Source organism: Saccharomycodes ludwigii, chromosome III (assembly GCF_020623625.1).
Source record: "Saccharomycodes ludwigii strain NBRC 1722 chromosome III, whole genome shotgun sequence".
In the NCBI taxonomy this organism is placed as follows: Eukaryota; Fungi; Ascomycota; class Saccharomycetes; order Saccharomycodales; family Saccharomycodaceae; genus Saccharomycodes; species Saccharomycodes ludwigii.
The window spans coordinates 581,792-602,299 of NC_060202.1; the positions used below are offsets into that span (position 1 = coordinate 581,792).

At 30.9% G+C, this 20,508-nt stretch overlaps 6 protein-coding genes across 6 annotated transcripts; 1 reads left to right on the forward strand and 5 right to left on the reverse strand.

Annotated features, from left to right (window-relative positions):
- Positions 1-28: 28 nt before the first annotated feature.
- SCDLUD_002515 (RasGAP domain-containing protein) lies at positions 29-9,205 on the reverse strand (the record flags this gene model as incomplete). The annotated part of the gene is made up of 1 exon (XM_046077235.1): positions 29-9,205. One exon carries the CDS (start codon positions 9,203-9,205, stop codon positions 29-31), a length of 9,177 nt encoding a protein of 3,058 aa, XP_045934974.1.
- A 1,865-nt stretch (positions 9,206-11,070) lies between these two features.
- On the reverse strand, positions 11,071-12,150 carry BMT2 (25S rRNA (adenine2142-N1)-methyltransferase; the record flags this gene model as incomplete). Its single annotated transcript, XM_046077236.1, has 1 exon — positions 11,071-12,150. One exon carries the CDS (start codon positions 12,148-12,150, stop codon positions 11,071-11,073), a length of 1,080 nt encoding a protein of 359 aa, XP_045934975.1.
- Positions 12,151-12,705: 555 nt separating this feature from the next.
- Positions 12,706-15,117, forward strand: MAK5 (ATP-dependent RNA helicase; the record flags this gene model as incomplete). The annotated part of the gene is made up of 1 exon (XM_046077237.1): positions 12,706-15,117. The coding sequence occupies one exon, from the start codon at positions 12,706-12,708 to the stop codon at positions 15,115-15,117; it is 2,412 nt and encodes an 803-aa protein (XP_045934976.1).
- A 156-nt stretch (positions 15,118-15,273) lies between these two features.
- On the reverse strand, positions 15,274-16,725 carry DIT2 (putative cytochrome P450; the record flags this gene model as incomplete). Its single annotated transcript, XM_046077238.1, has 1 exon — positions 15,274-16,725. One exon carries the CDS (start codon positions 16,723-16,725, stop codon positions 15,274-15,276), a length of 1,452 nt encoding a protein of 483 aa, XP_045934977.1.
- Positions 16,726-17,658: 933 nt separating this feature from the next.
- SUP45 (translation termination factor eRF1) lies at positions 17,659-18,966 on the reverse strand (the record flags this gene model as incomplete). Its single annotated transcript, XM_046081568.1, has 1 exon — positions 17,659-18,966. The coding sequence occupies one exon, from the start codon at positions 18,964-18,966 to the stop codon at positions 17,659-17,661; it is 1,308 nt and encodes a 435-aa protein (XP_045934978.1).
- A 478-nt stretch (positions 18,967-19,444) lies between these two features.
- On the reverse strand, positions 19,445-20,341 carry ATG19 (Atg19p; the record flags this gene model as incomplete). The annotated part of the gene is made up of 1 exon (XM_046077239.1): positions 19,445-20,341. The coding sequence occupies one exon, from the start codon at positions 20,339-20,341 to the stop codon at positions 19,445-19,447; it is 897 nt and encodes a 298-aa protein (XP_045934979.1).
- Positions 20,342-20,508: the final 167 nt, after the last annotated feature.

A 20,508-nucleotide genomic window follows, 5' to 3' on the forward strand; every position in this document is an offset into this window, starting at 1 on the left:
TATATATACTGGGGAATAGACACTAAGTTTAAGTTTTTAAAATGGCGTCAATTAACTCTACTGTGTACTTCTTCCTATTATAAATCAATTCATCGTTGCCCTTTAATCCGGATGTGACAGATCTTGATGTAGATGAAAAATGGATATTAACGATCGAGGGTATACTCCATTTTTCTAACAAAGTCTTCAATTCGATATTGTATCTCATGATATTTCTGTATTCCGAGTGTAGGATCGATATATTAGAAATATCAAACGCTTTACGAACCAAGTTAAACACTACACCCTGAGAAGCTGTATTTCTGGACTCGCTAATAATGTTGTTCATATATTTGAAAAAAACGTGTGGGTTTTTCTTAATCAAATATTCTGAAATACAGAATGCCTTCATTTTAACAGACTCGTCAACGGAGGAAGAAGAAACGTATATGGAGGATTGATACAAAGTGATGTTTTTCAATTGATCATTAGTAATTATCCACTTTGATAAAACGTCTGGAATAGTAACTTGATCATCCAACAATACTTTATTAAACTTCAAATCACGTTCCTCACAAAATTGGTCAAAATCCTTGTCACTTGAGCATAGCCATAGTAAATATAAATAAATAGCATAGTCTTTTCTTGTCTTGTGATACTTGTTTTTGATAAAAATATCCACGTAAGCTTTCAACCCTTCTAACGATGTTGCCTTTGTATGTGAAACAAGTAACCCCTTGGTACTATAATAAGTAATGAATATTAAAAAATTATCAATTGTGCAAGTGATTCCAACCAACTTTTCAATATTGTTTAAAATTCTACCAAATTCGCCTGCTCTAACCGCGAACAAAATAGATAACGGTGACTCCTTCTCATTATCAATAATATTGGATATCCTTTTCAAAGACTCACGGACAGAGACAATTGCCCCGTGAAATAAAGTAATATTTGTAGAAATAGTAAAAGTAGTTGATAGCCAAGTAACTTGCGCTAGTAAAACTGTATTATCCTTAATGCCATATACAAAATTACTGTATGAAAAAACATGTGATAAAATGCAAAACATCAATTCATCTGTCAATTCAGGACATCCAATAACCTTCATTGATTCTATCAACACGCTTTTCAGCAAATCATCAGAAAGCCCATTTCTGGACAAAAGACTCAATATTATTAATGATCTAGCAGATAAAAATGACCCATAGTTAAACACGGTGTCCAATATGTATTTATTAAACCTACCTTGCCATTGAATGCAGTTTTGTTTGTTGCTGTTGCATTCGTGAAGCAACGCCATCACATATTCCGTCAATTGTTCCAAGGACCTAAATTTGGCCAAAAATGTAGAAGCATTAAATGAACTGATGTATGAGTTTCTTTCTTGGTTAAAACCAAACATAAACTTGGTTTTTTGATTAGATAATAATTCTATAATTTTTTTCAACTTTTTCAATTTGGAAAGCTCTAACGCATCATTCATCAAAAATGAATTGCAGACATTAATAAACAACCTGTGTGAAGCAATACGTAGTTTTGAAGGTCCAAGATCCACTAGCATACAAACAATATACAAAAGTTCTGGTAAAAACATTTCTGCACTCAAAATAGAATTGAAAGATATTTCCTGGATTATATGGATCAAAATATATAATTCAGACCAATTGTTGATGCTATTGTTCAAATTAGGATTTGACAAAATGCTCTTAATTATCTTCATAATACGCTTAATGACTAATCCACCGATTTCAGTAGTACTAGTACGTGTAACAATTGATGTCGCGTCCTTCCACTCCACTCCTTCTGATTCTCTGTCAATCGCATGGCTAACAATTTCATCTATAACTAAAGGTAGTAAATTGTTGTCCAACACTAATTCGGCCCAAATAAAATATTTGAATGTTTGGAAAAACTTTGGCTTGGAAACAGTCACTTTAATCAACAAACGAATTAAACTAGCAGCGTTTTCAGGTCCATGTTCATCATCAATTTCATAAACATAAGTACTGATGTTTTTCACCCATGGTGCCAAACTGTGTATACAGCTCAGTATCTGAGAATCAGACAAAACTGTACTTATATCCTCCAAAATATGTTTCCACAAATAAAAAGTTAAAGATGGCTTGGAAATCGATAAACTCTCCAAAATCATCTCACAAAACCTACTATTATCTTCAGGCAAATAAATTTCCTCCACTTGACTAAATTTTTCACCCAAATTGAAATTAAAGGATGATTGCAACGCTGCTAGCAAATTGTAAGCAATACCCTTAACTTCATCATCATCACTCGAAAGGCCCGCCTGCATAACCAAAATCAAACGGCTTAACAAATCCAATTCGATTGCCTTGTCTTCAGGTTGTCTGTTAGAAATCAGATAGTTATCATCTGCAGTACCATTCCTGTAATCTTCATCCAATTTAGCCTGTGTGTAATAGAAAATCTTCAAAATTTCAAAATGTTTCTGTGTACTCATGACCAATGGTTCACTTTGACTTAAGAAAACTCTAAATTCAAATGGAACACCTGTAGTAGACGACATTGCAGCAGAGACTACGTCAGAAACCTCATAAACGTCCGTCTCATAAAACTCATAAACTTCATCAGCATCCCTAAATTTCAGCCTAGTAGGTGTTTCTTTGATAATTTGGAAATGTTTATTACCAATCTTTAACGTAATGGGAACAAATCTACCCTTCTTCCTTTCGTAAAATGATGTGTTATGAAGAGTAACTCTCACATCGTTGTATACTTCTTTAGAATAATCACTTAAACCCAACTTCTTCACAGTCGATGGACTACAATCGCTATTCAAAAATAATTGTTTTTGAATTTCCAACTCAAAAAAGGAAGAATTAAATAAGTTCTTTAAAAATGGAACCCAAAACTTCATAAAATCAGAATTGATATTGTAGTAATATATTTCAAAACAGTTTTGATATGCATCTTTAGTTAACAAGTTGTTAAACAATGTAAAAATCTTGTTTAATCTTTCATTCAGGTTCGAATGGTAGCCGGTGCCATCAACCAAATACGCATATTTCCTCGTCCAAACTTTACATGAAACTTGAATCATCCTGTAAACAACTTTTTCAACATCCCAACTTTCATCTAGCAAATACTTTAAAGTCAATACAAAAACAGGCATACCATCGCTACCAGCGGCCTCGTGTACAAATAGTAATCGTTCATTGATAACATGACTCTTCAATGAATGTCTGCTCATAAATTCATATAATTGCGGATACGTGTCAATTCTATCTCTCACGTACTTTGGAATTTCGTTCTTAAAATCTAATCTGGGTTGGCCTAGAGCGACCAACGAGCTGTCAATGAATTTGATGAATTTAATAGACTCTCTTAAATCCTCGTTACTTTTGATATCTTTAATCATCATCTCTCTAATTCGTAACCTGTTGTAATAAAGTATCTTATGAAAGGTATCAATGTCAAAATTGGTCATTGGCGCATCTGGGTTGACTCTAATACTCACTTTTAAATTCAAATCTGATACCTGATCCAAAAAGTTAAAAATTTTCTCGCTGCATTTTTTCAAGAAATCCATTCGTTTCTGGATCATAGGCCATTTGATGGCAGAGAGCGATTGATTAGCAATGTTCTGTACAATTTTAGCCAACATAAGAAAGCATCTACGATTCTCTGAATTCATCTGTGTGATCAAATTTTCGCTATCCGGACTGACCAAAGCTGGACAAAAGAATCTTAAAAATAAAAAGGACCCTACCGCCACCAATTCATAGCCTGGAAATTTTTTTTGAACAGAAGCCCGAATCTTTTGCGCAATATATATGAATTCAGGTGGAATTATATTAATAGACAGGCAGATGTGGCCTGTCAACATGCTCATGTATTTCTCCAATAATTTCAAGTTCAATTCTTCACTTTCTTCATTAGATGCAGCTTTTTCCACCTCGAAATTTTCATTTCGCAGGATAATTTCGTCTAAAATGGGTTTAATTGTACTCTTTAAATAATCTGCACCTTTCAACCTGGAGAACATCGCTAAAGATCTTGTGGCCGCGCTATTTCTCCTTAAAACGTCCATATACCTATTAGACCTGGTGATTTCATCTTCGATTAGTTGTGCAATAACTACATGAGTTAAATTCTTAGATTGAAACAAATTAACCAAAGAAGACGCCAAAGATTCAATATCATTGACTGGGCAGCAGTGTGAAATCAAACAAATGCATTGTGGATATTCGATAAACCCCCTCAATAGTTTTTCTGCGTTACTTTTTTGTAGTGTACCAGAGTGCGACTTACGATCGCCATAATTCCTAGTAATTTCAGTGAAAAGTTTTAAGAATGTTATCCTCATTGTCTTGTTCGAAGAATAGCCTATTGGAATAGCATTATCTAAGCCAACATCAGAATTAGCATTTAATAAATTAGTTAGGCAACTAATAATATTTTCATTCAACAGAGTAATCTTATGCCTTAAAACAAAAGGAATGCTTTCATAGTCTGCATTTTTCTCCAAAGCTCTCAAAAATATATTAAAATAGTTGCCAAATATTACTGATTTAGATCTCTTCAATTCTTCTTCGTTAACAGCTTGTGAAACCTCTAAAATGACATTGGTGGTTAAATATGATAAAGCCTTTGCACAATCAATGGAGGTGTCCAAGTACAAGTAGTCGTTATCTCTTTTAACTAAATCCATTTCTCTATGCGACTTGCTCAAGTTTTCGTAATCCATATTCTTAAAAACAGCCTCTTCGAACCAAGTTAATACAAATTTAATCCATTGGTTTTTCAATAAATGGTCTCCAGTAACACATAAAAACTTCTCAGCATGCCTCATCGAAACAAATAGTTTAGAGACATATATTATAGATTTATAATAACTAACCATATCTGCTTTCAACATTTGGATAATCCCTAAAATTTTATCAATAATATCAAAAATAATTTTGGTACTCAAAATAATTACCTCGATATCATCTCTTTCCATAATCGATCTCATGACAGAGGTAATTTGTTCTAAAAAGGTGAAATCAGTCGAACTGATGACATCATTGTTAGTGTTAATGTTTCCAGTTATTTTTTCCAATTCACTGTTTAAATGTTTAAATAGCATCCCAAAACAATTCGGATTCAATTCTATACCCAACAAATCTTTGGAGTTCTCCCTAGTCAATAAATCACTGCTGTTTAACCACCCACATTGTTTCTCAATGAAAAAATTGCTTTTTTGTAAAATTATACTTTTATATTTTTTTAAATACATGAGTCCATGTCTATAATCTTCATTGTAAAAATTGAAGACACCAAAAGTAGTGGCTAACAAGCCAGCATAATTTCTATAATTGTTCAACTCTTGATTTGGCAAATTCTCTAGACCTAATGTGGACATTTGGAACCATCTGTCAAACACGATTTCTACAGCATCAAAAAGCATCTTGTTTGGTTCCTTAACACATTTCAAAATATCAGCTCTGATATGTCTTTGAAAAGCAATGGGTCCAGTAGAAATGTAATTACTGTTGCAAACAGCCTCTACAAATGAATAATTACAGGGCGGTAAGTTATCCCAAGTTAAATTAAAAGCTTTCAAACAATAACTTAATTCCTTCTTAAAAGATTCAAAAGTTTGACGTAATAAGCTATGCGATTTCACATCATGTAAACATAATGACACCAGTAAAGAACGGCCGAGTGATGAGTAAATTAATTTAAAAATTTCCCGATCTTCCTCATCCAATGTGGAAAATTTATTGTACTGGTACAAATTTTCATTCATCGTGGCTCTAACTTCTAAACACATGTGGATTAAATTTAACAATAGTGTTCTGATCTCTACTGGCAATTCCAAATTGAAAACAGCAAAGGACAAAGTGACTATAATATAACTAATTAAAGTGTACATCGTACTAAACATTGGTGTGCTGGCATCTAGTTTGAAATATGTAATGCTTAACATACAACATGAAATTGTTTCTCTAGTTAGTTTATCATTATTAGATACCAACCCAACAAAGACATGTTTTAAAACAAATTTATAATTCAAAGCTTTGCCCGGCGGGAAAGTTAATTCACCAAAACTGATAATGGCTCTCTTCATAATATCACTGATATTACACAAAATGGAATTGTAGGAAGCCTGTAGCTCACGTTCGAGGGGCAATTTGGATTGGGTGATCATCGTGCTGGTGCCCTTCTTTTGCGTCTTTTTCTTTGCATTCGATGATGAGTATGAAGATGATAGTTCTTCTTCCAATGCCTTCATGTAATCATTATCACCTCTGAAAATATTGTTTGTCCTAGTTAGAGGGTTGCCAAAATAGCAATCCAACCTATTAGAAGAATCTAGTGCATCAACTTTATATTTACCTTCTAAAATATCATCTACCACATCAGAAACATTGGCGCAGAAAAAGGGCAAACTATTCAATAAGTTTGTTGATAAAGTGTATGATAAACCCTTTAACGGTCTGACTAGTGCCCTAAATATTGACACTTTAGCTGACGTAGGAAACGGTAGTTTAAAAAAAATCCTCAAACCGTCCATATAACACTCCAAATTTTTAACATGTGGCAATGATGTGATATTTCTAACAATATTGGCGAGTGCTTCTTTTAAAACAACCGAAAAATCATCGGGCTCTAGGAGGCAAGCAGAAAAGACAAATTCAATTTTCATTTTAGCAATGCTAACAGGATTTTTTTCTGCAACATCTTTTAGATGTTTATAGTATTTAAGGAAATAACTATTGGCTGATGTATTATTTTCATAGTGAACAAAATCCAATAAGTAGTAATACATTTCAAAAAATCTTTTAGATAATAAAACTATTTGCGCATTTCTATCAACAGTTGCAACAGCAGCACCGAGTTCCACGCAAAATAGTAATGATTTTAAAATGTATAGTAACGACCCATCTGGTACAGCGTGACCATTGGAAAAAATTTTCAAAAGTAAATTCCAGAATTTTACTTCTTTGCTATTCGTACCAGGTATCAAATTTGTTGTTATTTTTTTTAAATTTTGTAACTTAGAAACAGTGGGTTGATGTAAATGATGTCCATTTCCAACGGTTGATGCCTGGGGTAATGGCGGTGGAGAAGATGTATTGGCTCCTAAAATGGCATTATTATTGTTAGTTGAGGAGACCTCTGGGGAATAGGCAGCTGTGGTAGCGATCAACGAGGAAGAGCTCGAGCTTGAATAAGTTGGTGACGAAACCGGAGTTAAAGCAATTGCAAAATCAGGTAATCCTTTGTAATTGGATGAATTGATATCTTTCAAGCATTCCACATCCAAAGAACTTAAAACTATTAGCATTCTTAAAATGCCAATATCACCTGGATTCTCCAGTGGGTCATATAATGGTACAAAACCAAAATTGGAGGACGAAAGCATTAAGGAGTCTGCGTTAGATGATTCAAAGTATTTATCCAATGAATCAAACAATTGGTGGTTTGTCGTGTTGGTGACTGAAGGAATGGCTGACGATGATGACGATGACGATGATGCATAAAATTGCGTAGAAGCGTAAGACACCGGTGGTGGCGTGTTTCTGGATGGTTTTGCTGGTGTGGATCCCAAGGATGGTGATTGTTTCCTTATAAAATAAGTGTTATTGCTATTGTTATCGATAGACGCTGACAGCAAAGACGCAGATGAAATAGATGGGACGGGTGTTTCAATATCCGTTGATGGTGAATTCAAATATGTGTTATTATTGCTACCAGTCTTGTTAAGTGTATTAGTAATATCAACATCCTTGTTCACTGGAGTTGATGATGCTACATTTCTAACATTACTATTAGAAATGGTGCTTGTGCTAGTATTGGACATATGTAATGGAGTATTATTATTAATATTAATATTATTTCTAAGAGTGCTAGCACTATTAGCAATAATTTCTGAAGGGGAAGATAGCGTTTCTAATGGAAACACAGAAGTTATTTTTTCTTTTTCTGTTAACAAACTACTAATATTAAAAGAATTAAAGACTAATGAAAATATGTTGGAAATTTCCTTTTTTAGTTGACTACCTGTAGGCAAATACTTATCATGATTATCTTCATTATGGCTACCGTGGCCACTGCCGCTTGTACTAGTATCAGTACCAAAAACATTATGGTTACTACCATCCTCACCATTATTATGACTATTAATCAAATTGACAATCTCCACATATTGCTCAGCCCTAGTTAGTATCCACATTTTCAAAGAATGTGAAACAAATAAAAGCAAAATTTTTTTACAAATTTGTCTTTTGAACGAACTTAATAATCTGTTAACTAATCTTAGAAAAATGGCTATATTTTTATTTGTAACAAAATAAAAAGATAAATATTCCAAATTATAAATTAAAGATAAAGGTATCCCAGTGGTTGGGGCTACATTTATTTCTTTACAATCCAAAATAGGAATTATAACATTTTCAGACAAAAATTTCTTATATTCAACTGGATTAGAAGCAGCAACGTACCGTAGTAAATACTCGCAGTAAATATCAATTTGATCTCTTAAATCTGTGCTAACATTGCTATTCAAATTCAAGTTGTCAGTACTCTCGCTGGTATCCAAGTTGCTTTGGTTGGCACTTGGATTGACAAATGACAATTTATCGCAATATTTTATTCTGTCAATAGTAAATTGAACTTTGTCGATAGACTTGATTAAAACCAAAAATGATATTAGAGAGTTGGCAATATGAGGTTTTAATGGGATAGGAGGCTCTTTGTTATGATAATGAGCCTTGTCTATATTATCGCCAGTGTTTAAATAGAAATAGGCGTCTCGGTCTAAATGAATTTTTTTTTCAGCAATAGGAATATCTTTATTATTGTTATTATTATAAACCCAGTTAACCTCGCAAATATCGCATAATAGTTTAAGAAAAATTAGTAAATAGTTACAAATGCCATTAGATTTAATGGGGAAACTACTTCTCTTACTAGTGCTGAATTTGGGGAACTCGTTAAACTTACATAATATCTTTAACAATGTACCTTCGATGTTATCGATCATTGGATTTATATCATGGGTTAGTGCGTAGTAAAGTATGGATTTTCTACAACTTTGGAAATATTCTTCTTGTTGAATATCGATATAATTTGTACAAAAGTTGGGGTTACTAGGTAAAAATTTGAAAACACAGCGCAATATATAAATCACAAAATCTGTATCGCTAGTTGTAGTATCACTAGAAGAAGTTGATCGTTTATAGTTTTGTTGTTGTGGGTTCATCTCTTTCTTTTTTTTTTTTTTTTTTTTTTTTTTTTGGTTTGCTTCGTTATTTCGGAAAATATGATTTTATGCTATTCTGGGATTAATATTTATCTTTTTATTGGGGAAAGGGTTAGATATGTAAAATAATTTTAAAAAGTGGGTGTGCGTTTTAAAGTGTTTAAAATTATAATGTTTATATTCCCTTTAGCCGCCTTTTGATAAATAGGTATTTAGATGTTTAGAGGAAATGGAAGTATATATATATATTCTAGGTTTCGTATTTTACTAGACTTTTGTTATTTTTGTCTTTCTTGTTATTTTTCTTTTTTTAAAAAATTTTCTTTCTATTTTTTTTCAAAAAAAAAAAAAAAAAAAAAAAAAGGTTCTGTAGCTGTTGTTGTGGTTGCTGTTAATGTGATATTGATATTAGTGTTAGAAGAAAGTAAAGGAAAGGAAAAGAAAAGAAGAAAAGATAGTTTTTATATTTATGACAGTGTATTTTCTTTATAATTTTTAAAGAGACATAAAAGGAAAATTTGTTTCTCGGTTTGTACAATCAAGGGAAAAAAAAAAGAGAGGGAAATTGACTCGTTTTTTTTTGTTTTTTTGTTGTGGTTGTTTTGGATTTTAGTTTTTTAGTTTTTTTTTTTTTTTTTTTTTTGCCTTTTGCCTTTTTTGTTGTTGTTGTTGCTGTGTGTTTTTTTTGGAGGGAGAAAGAAAGAAATAGAGAAAGAAAGAAATAGAGAAAAAGGTGGAAATGAAAGAGAAATAAAAGTAAAGTTATATTTTCTATGTTTTATTATTATTAATATATTTCTTTCCGTCTAAATTGTACAATTGTACCTTTGAATAATAAATTATTAGTATTATCCATCTGTGTGCCTATCTAAGCGTTTTATTTAATTTTAGGTTGCTTATTTCTTTAATACACAGAATGATAGTAATAAAAATAATACTTTCCGTTTTCTCTCCCACTTTTCTTTATCCCTTCCCCCTAATCAATCATATGTCTACGTTATATTCTATGTTATCATCCATAGACACCTGAAGCTATATTTATTTACACATAAAATGTTGCAACAGTTCTCTAAATGACCAAAAAAATAGACAACGGTTATTCAACAGATGGAAAAAGAGTATTTTTGTACGTGGTATAAAAAAAAAAAAATGTTAATTACTTTGAAATTCTATTCAATTTTACAAGCCCCAAATATTTTACCCGGTAAGTAAGAAATGAATGTAATACTCCATATTTATACACGTTAAATACGTGAGTGATTTTTTATTATTACTTGAACAATAAAATAAAATAAAGTAAAATAAAATAAAATAAAAAAACAATAAAAAACAATAACTTTTATTTCACGTGTAATTCAAAACTGAAAATGGTGCACACAGTTTTAAAAAAAAAAAAAAAAAAAAAAGCAGCCTAGGTAATGTTTTCAACACCATATTTTTCCTTTTCATCCCTCTCTTCATAGCCTTGTTTTTCTTTTATAAATTTGAAAATGAGTCAAGTGTATGTGATCTTTTATAATGCGTACTAAAAATCTCAAAAAAAAAAAAAATTAATAATACTATGTAATATTGTAATTTGTTATTCCTTTCCATCAAGGGACCACCGCTATAGTAAAATGTATGGCGGTAGAAAAAAAATAATCCAAATAAATCAAGTCTAGATGACTTCTACAGTATTTTTGAACAAATAATCAATTGTTTGTTTGCTTACTTATTTGTTTATTTATTTATACAACATATCTGCAAGGTTTACTATTACCTAAAAAAAAAAAAAAAAAAAAAAAAAAAACTAAATGCCATTTTTCTTGCTAAGCAGCAGTTTTTTTATGATCCTCCAGAAATTATAAAAGTTATGTTAAATATAACTAAACCTTCACTATTATTCTAAAGTTATTCTTTTTCCCGCTGTGTTTAGTATCACTAGCATTGCTATTTGTAACAGTGGGATCATTCTTACTGATATCACTATCATTTAGCTGGAATAAATAATAAACTAATTTGCTGGAATTATGTTGATTTAACAATCTATAATTTAAAACACTCATCATCTGCATAAAATCTTTATTTGTTATATATCTACTATTGTAAATACAAGGCAATGGTAGAACAATAAATAACAATTTATATTCACTTTGTTTATTTATAAATTTGGCAAATCTTTTTATCATTTCTCCCCGATCTATTGGATTAGGTACAAAATTTAGCACCAAAGAACAAGAAATTAAGTCAAATTGTTCTCTCCGATTGTTGTCCTTTGGTATTGGTCTTTTCATGAAATCTTGTTTTTTTATATGCTTCTCATCATTTGAATTCAAGTCGATTCTTTCCACTTTGTCGACAATTTTGTTTATATGGTTATTTCTTTGTAAGCAACCTATTTCTAACGCATTATTCAATTTTTTTTTATTATTTATCATTCCCCTTTCTATTAACCACTTAACTAATATTTTGGATGAATCGCCACCTCTATTGGAATCTTGTCCCATTATACTTGCTCTCTGGTAATTTTGTAATCCTCCGTTTACATATATCTCATCCATTAAATACTTTAAACATCTAAGTAAATCTTTTTTAGTATTGTTGCCAGTATCGCTAGTTTGAAGTTTTAACAGTTTCTTTTCTATTACAGGTTTGTCGGATTCGGTATAGTTCACATCTAAGTTACTATTAGTACGTATAAACTCATCGATTCTAGATTTATTTAGATTCTCAGCGTTGTCTTCAGAAATATTCGGGATTTGCAACCTAGTGCATATAATTCTACGTTTATTAATTAAAAAATGAAATCTCCTGATAATCTTTCTTGTTTTTTCTGGTTTTATTTTAGGTATTTTATTTGCTTGACCATTTAACAATTTTCCAGTTATGGTTTGTCTATTCCTGCTTTTTCTGCAAGCGCCATTAAGTCTTTTTTTATCATTTTTGTTTTTCTTTGTAATGTTCATATGAAAAGATGATGATGAGAGATAAGCTATTATTGAATATCCAATATGATAAACAGTTTTGTTTATTGTTTTTATCGTGAGACAGTGCTATATCTGTCCATAAAAATAATAAAAAATGACAAATTATACAAGCTTTGGTGAATTGTTTAATATTCAAAGACTTTTATAATAATATGTACGTATATAATTTTTTTTTTCAAACCATTATCCGAATTTTTTTTATTTTTTTAGTAAATAGGATATAAAAGTTTCGGTCTTTATTTTTTTCGTTTGTAATTCGTTTTTCTTTTTTCTCTTTTCTTTTTTTTTTTTGAATTTTTTTTTTTTTTGAATTTCTCTTTTCTTTTTTTAAAAAAAAAGAAAAATTAAAACTGTTTTTTGTATATTATTTACTTACTTACAATGCTATTCGGTTGAATTAATGAAGCTAAAATACAACGAAAATACTGGACAAACAGAATTAAGAAAAAAAAAAAAAATAAGTGTTCCTCTATTCATCTTTTATTTATTTATTTGAAGTATAAAACATTTGCCCTTAATAGAACCCCTTTCAAAATGAAAAATATTGCTACTAGAAATAAAAGACCAGGCCCGAAATTAAAACCTAAGGTTATTAAAAAGCAAAGAAAGAATAAATCTAATAAAAGCAAAACTTTGGATAAAAATGTGCTTTCTATGGATCAGTTGGAATGGAAGAAAGTTGACGTTCCTGACACCTTGGGTGATTTTGGTGGACTATATGGACTAGAAGAATTAAGCGGTGTTGATGTTAAATATTTAGATAATGGTAAAATAGAATTTGTATCCAAGCAAAATATAGCTGATAACAGAACGGAGTTGGATACGGAAAATATACATGAAGATCATGCAGAAACTACTAAAGATAGCAATAATGAAGGATATATCAAAGATGATTTAATCGAGTTTAAGAACTTGGACGACATGGGTGATTTAAGTGATGCATCAAAAGATGATCAAGATTGGGATGTTGGTAACACAAGTGGCCATAGTGAAGAAAAAGAACAAGAAGAAACTGATGATGATGATGATGATGATGATGATGAACTAAGAGAAAACGTTTTTGCTTCAGTCGTTGATAATGCACAAGATTTGGAAAATGTCGAAATGATTACTTTGCCTGAATGGAATGAAGATAGTTTAAAAGGTTGTAAATTATCTTATAATACCTTATGTTCTTTAAAAAAACTGAATTTTATCAGGCCAACTGAAATCCAAAGACTTTGTATTCCTATAGCAATTAATAAAAATGCCGATATTTTGGGGAAAGCCAGTACCGGTTCAGGTAAAACTTTGGCCTATGGTATTCCAATAATTGAAAAACTATTTTCTTCATTGAAAAAAGAAAAAATGTCTGATAAACCAACTGCCTTAATTTTCACCCCCACCAGAGAATTGGCATATCAAGTTACAGACCATCTAAAAAAAATACTATGCACTAGAGCCACTGATAATGATAATTTTAAACATACCATATTACCTCTAACTGGTGGTTTGTCTATCCAAAAACAGGAAAGAATTTTAAGTACATACAAGGGTACCGCCTGTAAAATTATAGTAGCCACTCCGGGTAGATTTCTAGAACTTTTAGAAAAAAACCAATATTTAATTGACAAATTTGTTTGTATCAAAACTTTGGTATTAGATGAAGCAGATAGATTGGTGCAAGATGGACATTTCGACGAATTTTTGAAAATTTTGGAGATTTTAACTAAGAATTTGAAAAATAAATATGCGAAAGATTGGAACAATCACTATTGGCAAACCATGGTTTTCTCTGCTACTTTTTCTTTGGATCTATTCAACAAATTAAACACAACCTCATGGAAACACCTAAATTCCAAAGGTACAGAACTGGATGAAGTTGTCAAATTTTTAATGGACAAGATCCATTTCAAATCCAAGCCATTGGTGATTGACACTAATCCAGAACAAAGAATTGCATCCACCATTAAAGAATCGTTGATTGAATGTTTGCCGATGGAGCGTGATTTATACTGCTATTATTTTATAACAATGTATCCGGGTACTACCTTGATTTTTTGTAATGCAATTGACTCAGTTAAAAAGTTGCACAAATATTTAAATTTTTTGGGCATAAACGCGTTCCAAATACACTCTTCAATGTCCCAAAAAAGTAGATTAACCAATATAGAGAATTTCAAAAAAGCTTGCGAGAAAAACACGCAATTGGATGATAATATTAAAAAATCAACTGTGTTGATTGCAAGTGATGTTGCTGCTAGAGGCTTAGATATCCCTGAAATCCAGCATGTTATTCATTATCATTTACCTCGCACCGCCGACGTTTATATCCACAGAAGTGGCAGAACCGCGCGTGGTTCTAATGGCGAAGGTGTTTCTGTCATGATATGTTCTCCACAAGAGGCCATGGGGCCATTAAGGAAGTTAAGGAAAATGTTATCCATTAAATCTGATAATGCAACATCAAAGAATAGCAATATGTTAAAGAAAAAGAAATGGCAAAAAGATGTCCCATTGTTACCTATTGAACCAGATATTTTGAAGCAATTAAGAATGCGTAGCGAAATAGCTAGTGAATTAGCAGATCATGAAATCGCATCATCTTCTTTGAGGAAAGATGATGTTTGGATGAAACAAGCTGCTGAAGATTTAGGGGTTGATTTTGATGAGGATGATGATGATGATAATCAACTAAAAGATACATTCCTGCTTAAGAATAAAAAGAAAAAAATCAATAAGACGTTGGATAAACAAAAAGTTCAGGGCCTGAAGTATGAGTTGAAACAATTGCTGAATAAGCAAATTAGAAAAGATTTGCGGAGAAGCTATTTAACGGGTGGAATAGTTAATTTGGCTGATAATTTAGTTAAAAATAGAGGTCATAATAATATTATTGGCCATGAAAAAGTCAATGCTTTAGAGATTTTGAAAAAGAAGAAGAAGAAGAATATAAATGATGCATGAGCATGAGTTAGAAGGTGACAAGGAGAAATGAAAGGAGGAAAAAAAGAAAAAAAAAAAGGAGGGGGGGGGTTAATAAATATATATCTATATATATATATTAATTTATAAATATTAGCTAACTGAATTGTAAACAAGGAAGAATTATTGTATCTTTGTTCATTCACCATAAATACTTTTGAACTTCAATTTCAAGTTGGATGGGCATAAAGGGCCAGCAGGCGTCATTTTTTCCACCCAATCATCAGATAATTCCCATTCAAAAGAACGCAATAATTCAGCTAAAGTAACTTTAACTTCCAAAAAAGCCAATTTTTCACCCAAACAGGCTCTTCTTCCACCATGGAAAGCGCTCATAATAGATGAGTTTTTTGCATGTTTCCAAGTGGATGTTATATCGTCTATTGTTTCCCCCCATCTTTCTGGTTTAAAATCATTAGCATCTTTACCCCAAGCCTGTGGGCTTCTACCAGTGCCATATACGTTGTATCCAACATAAGCATTTGCAGGAATGACTATATTTGGGCCTAACATACATTTTTGGGTGGTACATCTGTTGATAATCTGACTCAAGGGTGGATACATTCTTATAGATTCGTAAATGAACGTAGTTAACACTGGTAACGAATTCAAAACACTAACTTTTTTATCGTGATTAAAAAGTAAATAATAGTCTGTGGCAAAAAGCTCAGCTCTTAATTTTGTTTGCCATGTTGAGTGGTATTTAGCCAAGAGATACAATGTCGTGGTCAATAACAATTGAGGATTCTCATGGCCAGCAATTAACATAATCATCATGTTGTCTGTTAATTGTTTTTCGGTAATGTCATCATTTCTATAAGCCCTGATTAAATCGGAAGATGGAAATTGGGTTTGTTCAAAATTATAGTTAGAAATTAGATTTTTTTCAACATGATTAACAACATTTTGTTTAAACTTCAAAACATTTTTTCTAGCTTTAATTCTGTTGGGGATAGGTAGTAGATCCAAAAATGGAAAATTCAAATACAATGGTTGGAATATCTCAGCTTTTACTTGTTTTAGTTGTGAATGAAGTGGTGGATTATCTTGAGATAAGGTACCAAAATCAAACCCCAAAGCAATTTGTGAAATATTAGCCAATGTTAACCTTTGAATTAATTCAGGCATGAAGATGTTTGCTTGAGGTGTGATGTTAACACCATCCAAAATATTGATATATGATGAGGACAACGAGGAGCTAGTATCCTTGGTAGTAGTAGCAGTAGTTTTTTCCAATTTATTATATATCAAGGATGTGAAAATTTTGGCATTTTTAAACAATGGCTCGCTGTCAAAAACAGTTAACCCCCTAGTGACAGTATTTCTGAAAACTTTCCAAATTTTTCCGTGAGCACTAATGACATTTTCACCGGTATATTCAGCTAAGACACTATATGGTATTTTAAGGTGATTACCAGCCTTGGCAAAAATATCTTCCTTTTTGAAAATAATAGACAAAAATTCAGGTTTAGAAATTAGAATATTCCATCTCGATCCGAAATATATTTTAACTGCGCCGTATTTCTCTAATTTGTCCTTCAAATATAGTCTATAAATGTCTTCTTGGTCTAAATCGTAAAATGTTGTCATAAAGGTAACATAAAACGGGATTGTTGGAATATTTTTGGGGAAACTCCATGGAGGAAATATCACCTTGGTGATGAATAATGAAACTGATAGAATTACTATAGCTAATATTAGTTTTACAATCAACAGCATTTTTTTTTTTTTTTTTTTTACGATATTGGTTTAATGTGAATCTATTTTTTTTTTTTTACAATTATTATTATTATTGTCGTCTCTGTTATATTTATTTGATGGGAAAGATCAAAGAGAATGGGAAGAAAGAAACAGAATAGTTTTTTAAAAAAAAAAAAAAAAAAGAAAATATGCTATTTTGTGGCTCAATTAATAGTGCAACGTAAGTGATTTAAGTTAACGTAAAAATAGAAATAAGACCTGTTCACTTTTTATGGTTTTGTTACTTTTCTATATTATTTATTTATTTATTTATTTATTTATTTATTTATTTATTTATTTGCTATTTTTATTTAGGGTATCTATTTATTCCTTTTGGTTGTTGATCAGTATTGTTATTTCTATCAATATGAAATATATTAGTATCAAAGGTTTATGGGTGGTTCTAGGCAATTTATATTCTGAAATGATATTCAAATTAAAAGTTATATTATTATTTATTACTAGATGGGGGGGGGGGGGGGGGGGGGAGGAATATAAGCATTTGACTATGTTATTGTCGTGATTTAGTTTTTAAAAAAATAAAATAAATAAGCACAAAATAACAAAATAACAAAATGGCACAAAAAAAAAATGCGGCGTCAATAATAATAATGATAATAATTATAATAATGATAATAAAAATAAATACAAATACAAATATGATATATATGTCAAAAAAAAAAAAAAAAAAAAAAAAAAAAAAGAAAAAACTAATAGTAAGAAAAAAAAATTTTTTTTTTTTATTTTTTTTTTTTTCAAATAGTACTATTGCCTACCCCTGCTTCAAATAAAGTCAAACTCACCATCATCATCATAATATTCATCATCTGATTCGTCGACTAATTGTTCAAAATTAACTTTATAACGTAACATGGCACCAATACCACCAAACCCGGAAACAAATTGAGAACCCTCAGACGACTTATCACTGATAAATTCCAAAGTAGCACCATAATTCTTATAATTCTCAGCTAACCATTCGATCAAAAGTTGTTCGCTAACAGTTTCCATTTGTTGGCCAGTTGCCTTATCTATACTATAAGTTTTATCCTCTTGAGTTGGGGAGGCATGTTGTACAACTTCTTCACCTTCACTATTTTTGAAGACATATCTTATAATATCTAAGTTTTCATAAACAATCAAAGTTTCAATAGCACCTAAATCTAAAGCCTTTAAAGTATCTTCAACCCCATAACAAAACTTACCAGAATCTTGGGAAATTTCATCAAAGTATGCGGTGATCAACTTTTTTTCTTGAATAAATTTAACATTAGCCAATGTTTCAGCAGATAAATCAATAGCTTGATTAAACCCATTTTCCCCACCATAAGAAATATCCACAATCTTAATAACCTTTTCGGCCAACCTTGGATCGAATAAATCTGATTTGGCTAAATCCGTCTTGAAATCAGCAGAACCAGCTAAAACAAGACCTTTGACATTAACTTTATCATTAGTGATAAAATTTTGAACAGCTACTTCACAAACTTTTCTAACATAGTTATGTCTTTTTTCCTCTCTTAAACGAGCAAAACGAACGGCGGATTGACCACCTCTACCATGTTTCTTAGGTAAATCAACGGTGAATTTATGCAACACGGTTCTGGTGTTCCCACTCAACAACCCAAATAAAGTACCTTGACCATCCATGACGATAAATCCAAATTTATCATCAGCTTCTAACAATTCACTTAAAACTTCGGTATGAAATTTGTTATCACATAGATATAGAGAGGTGTTGATTGGCTTATAAGGCTCGATATCAAAGGTAACTTTTTTTTCTTTACCTTCATCAGTAATCATATCACCACAATATAAAACTAAACCATTTGGTGGAACTTTGTTATATAATTTTAATTTTTGTTGAGTAGACGTGATAGCACTTAAAACACTCAAACGATTAACTCTCGATTTGATATTTGAAGCAGTACCATATTCATCGGTTAAAGTTCTTTGGGCAAAGGAAATTTGACTCTTTGGTGGAAGAACCAATGAAATCATGGAAGTACCATTACCTCTGGCGTTTTCTAAAAATTTGATTAGTTTCTTAACCTTCCAGATTTCAATATTCTTCTCAGCGTCAGTTTCCATTATTTTTTTTTTTTTTTTTTTTGTTGTTGTTGATATTGTTTTTAGTTAAGTGACTAAAATATTATAAACACTTAAATGGTATTAACCGGAGTATTCCACTTTTCTAAACTAGTAATAATTTAAGAAAAATGAAAATAAAAAATAAAAAAAAAAAAAAAAAAAAAAAAAAAAAATTTTTTTGTTATTATTGCTACTGTTGTTCTTCTCCTTTGCTACGCCTTTGAATTTCTCAGTTTGTTGGTCTTCCAAACTAATTTTTTTTTTTTTCAATCTAAAAGGAGAAAAAGAAACGATTAAATCACTTTATACGTACAAAATGTTCACACTCATAATATCATTCCAAACAAACAAACAAACAAACAAACAACTATAAATATATATATATAGTATATTACCATATGCAGAAGATCAAATAAAAATAAAAATAAAAATAAAAATAAAAATAACTGCATATAAAAAATATTATTATTTTAACCAACTAATCTAAATCACTTTCTGATAATATTTCATAGTCGTCTGTACCCAATGAAAGGGAAGAAGGAGATGAATAAGAATAAAAAGTAGAAGTGTTGGTAATGGTATTAGTACTACTACTAACGTCCTGACAGTCTTTTTCCGCTTCGCAACTTTTCTGTTCTTTATCCATGATATTGGAACTGGAAGCAGCAGTATCAGAACTAATACTTTTTTTTTGTCGTTCGTTTTTCAAAACATCAAGCTCCTCCACTAACTTGTCATACGATTTATATTTATTCATAATATCTAGCAATTCTTGTTCATCTTTAATGGCAGAGAAGAACTCGAATAATTGGTTATGTTTATCAGATATATCAATAATAACATCACTGACGGGAACCATGTTATCATTATCGTTGGTGGCAGTAATTTCCTTATATGGGCAAGTATAATTATTGCTATCAGTATCGCTATTTGTGGTAGTAGTATTAGTAGGAGAGCAAGGAACAAACATATTCCCAAAAGAGCCGGTAATAGAGCTTTCTGTGCTTGGTGTTTTAATTTTAACCATATTATGCCACTTTTTATGAGATCCAGTTTCAAAACCTTTATTCTCACACAATTCGCATAAATCAAAGTTATAACAGTATAAGCATTTATATCTTATGCCGTTGATAAACTTTTGTTTGTTATTGGTATTAGTAGAGCACTCTCCATCACAATAACAGTATTCGTGGACCGTTAAATCACTTTCTCCTTTTTGCTTTTTTTTGTCAACCTTGGTATTTATGTTGTCTTGTTTCCTTTGTTGTTGTTGAATGGATAAATGTTCCACTGCTTCAGATAAGGAATTAATTGATTGTTTCCACTCATTTATAGGAATAGATACTGAAATATCGTTGTTATTGTTAGAAGACATATTTTCTAATTATATTGATACTTTTTTTTTCTTCTTTCTTTTTTTCTTTTTTTTTTGTTTTCTGGTTTATTTATTAATACTTTGACAAATTGAACCAAAAATTTAATTTATTAAAGATATAAAATTAAGACAAAACAAATTGGCTTTTCTTTATATATATATTATTA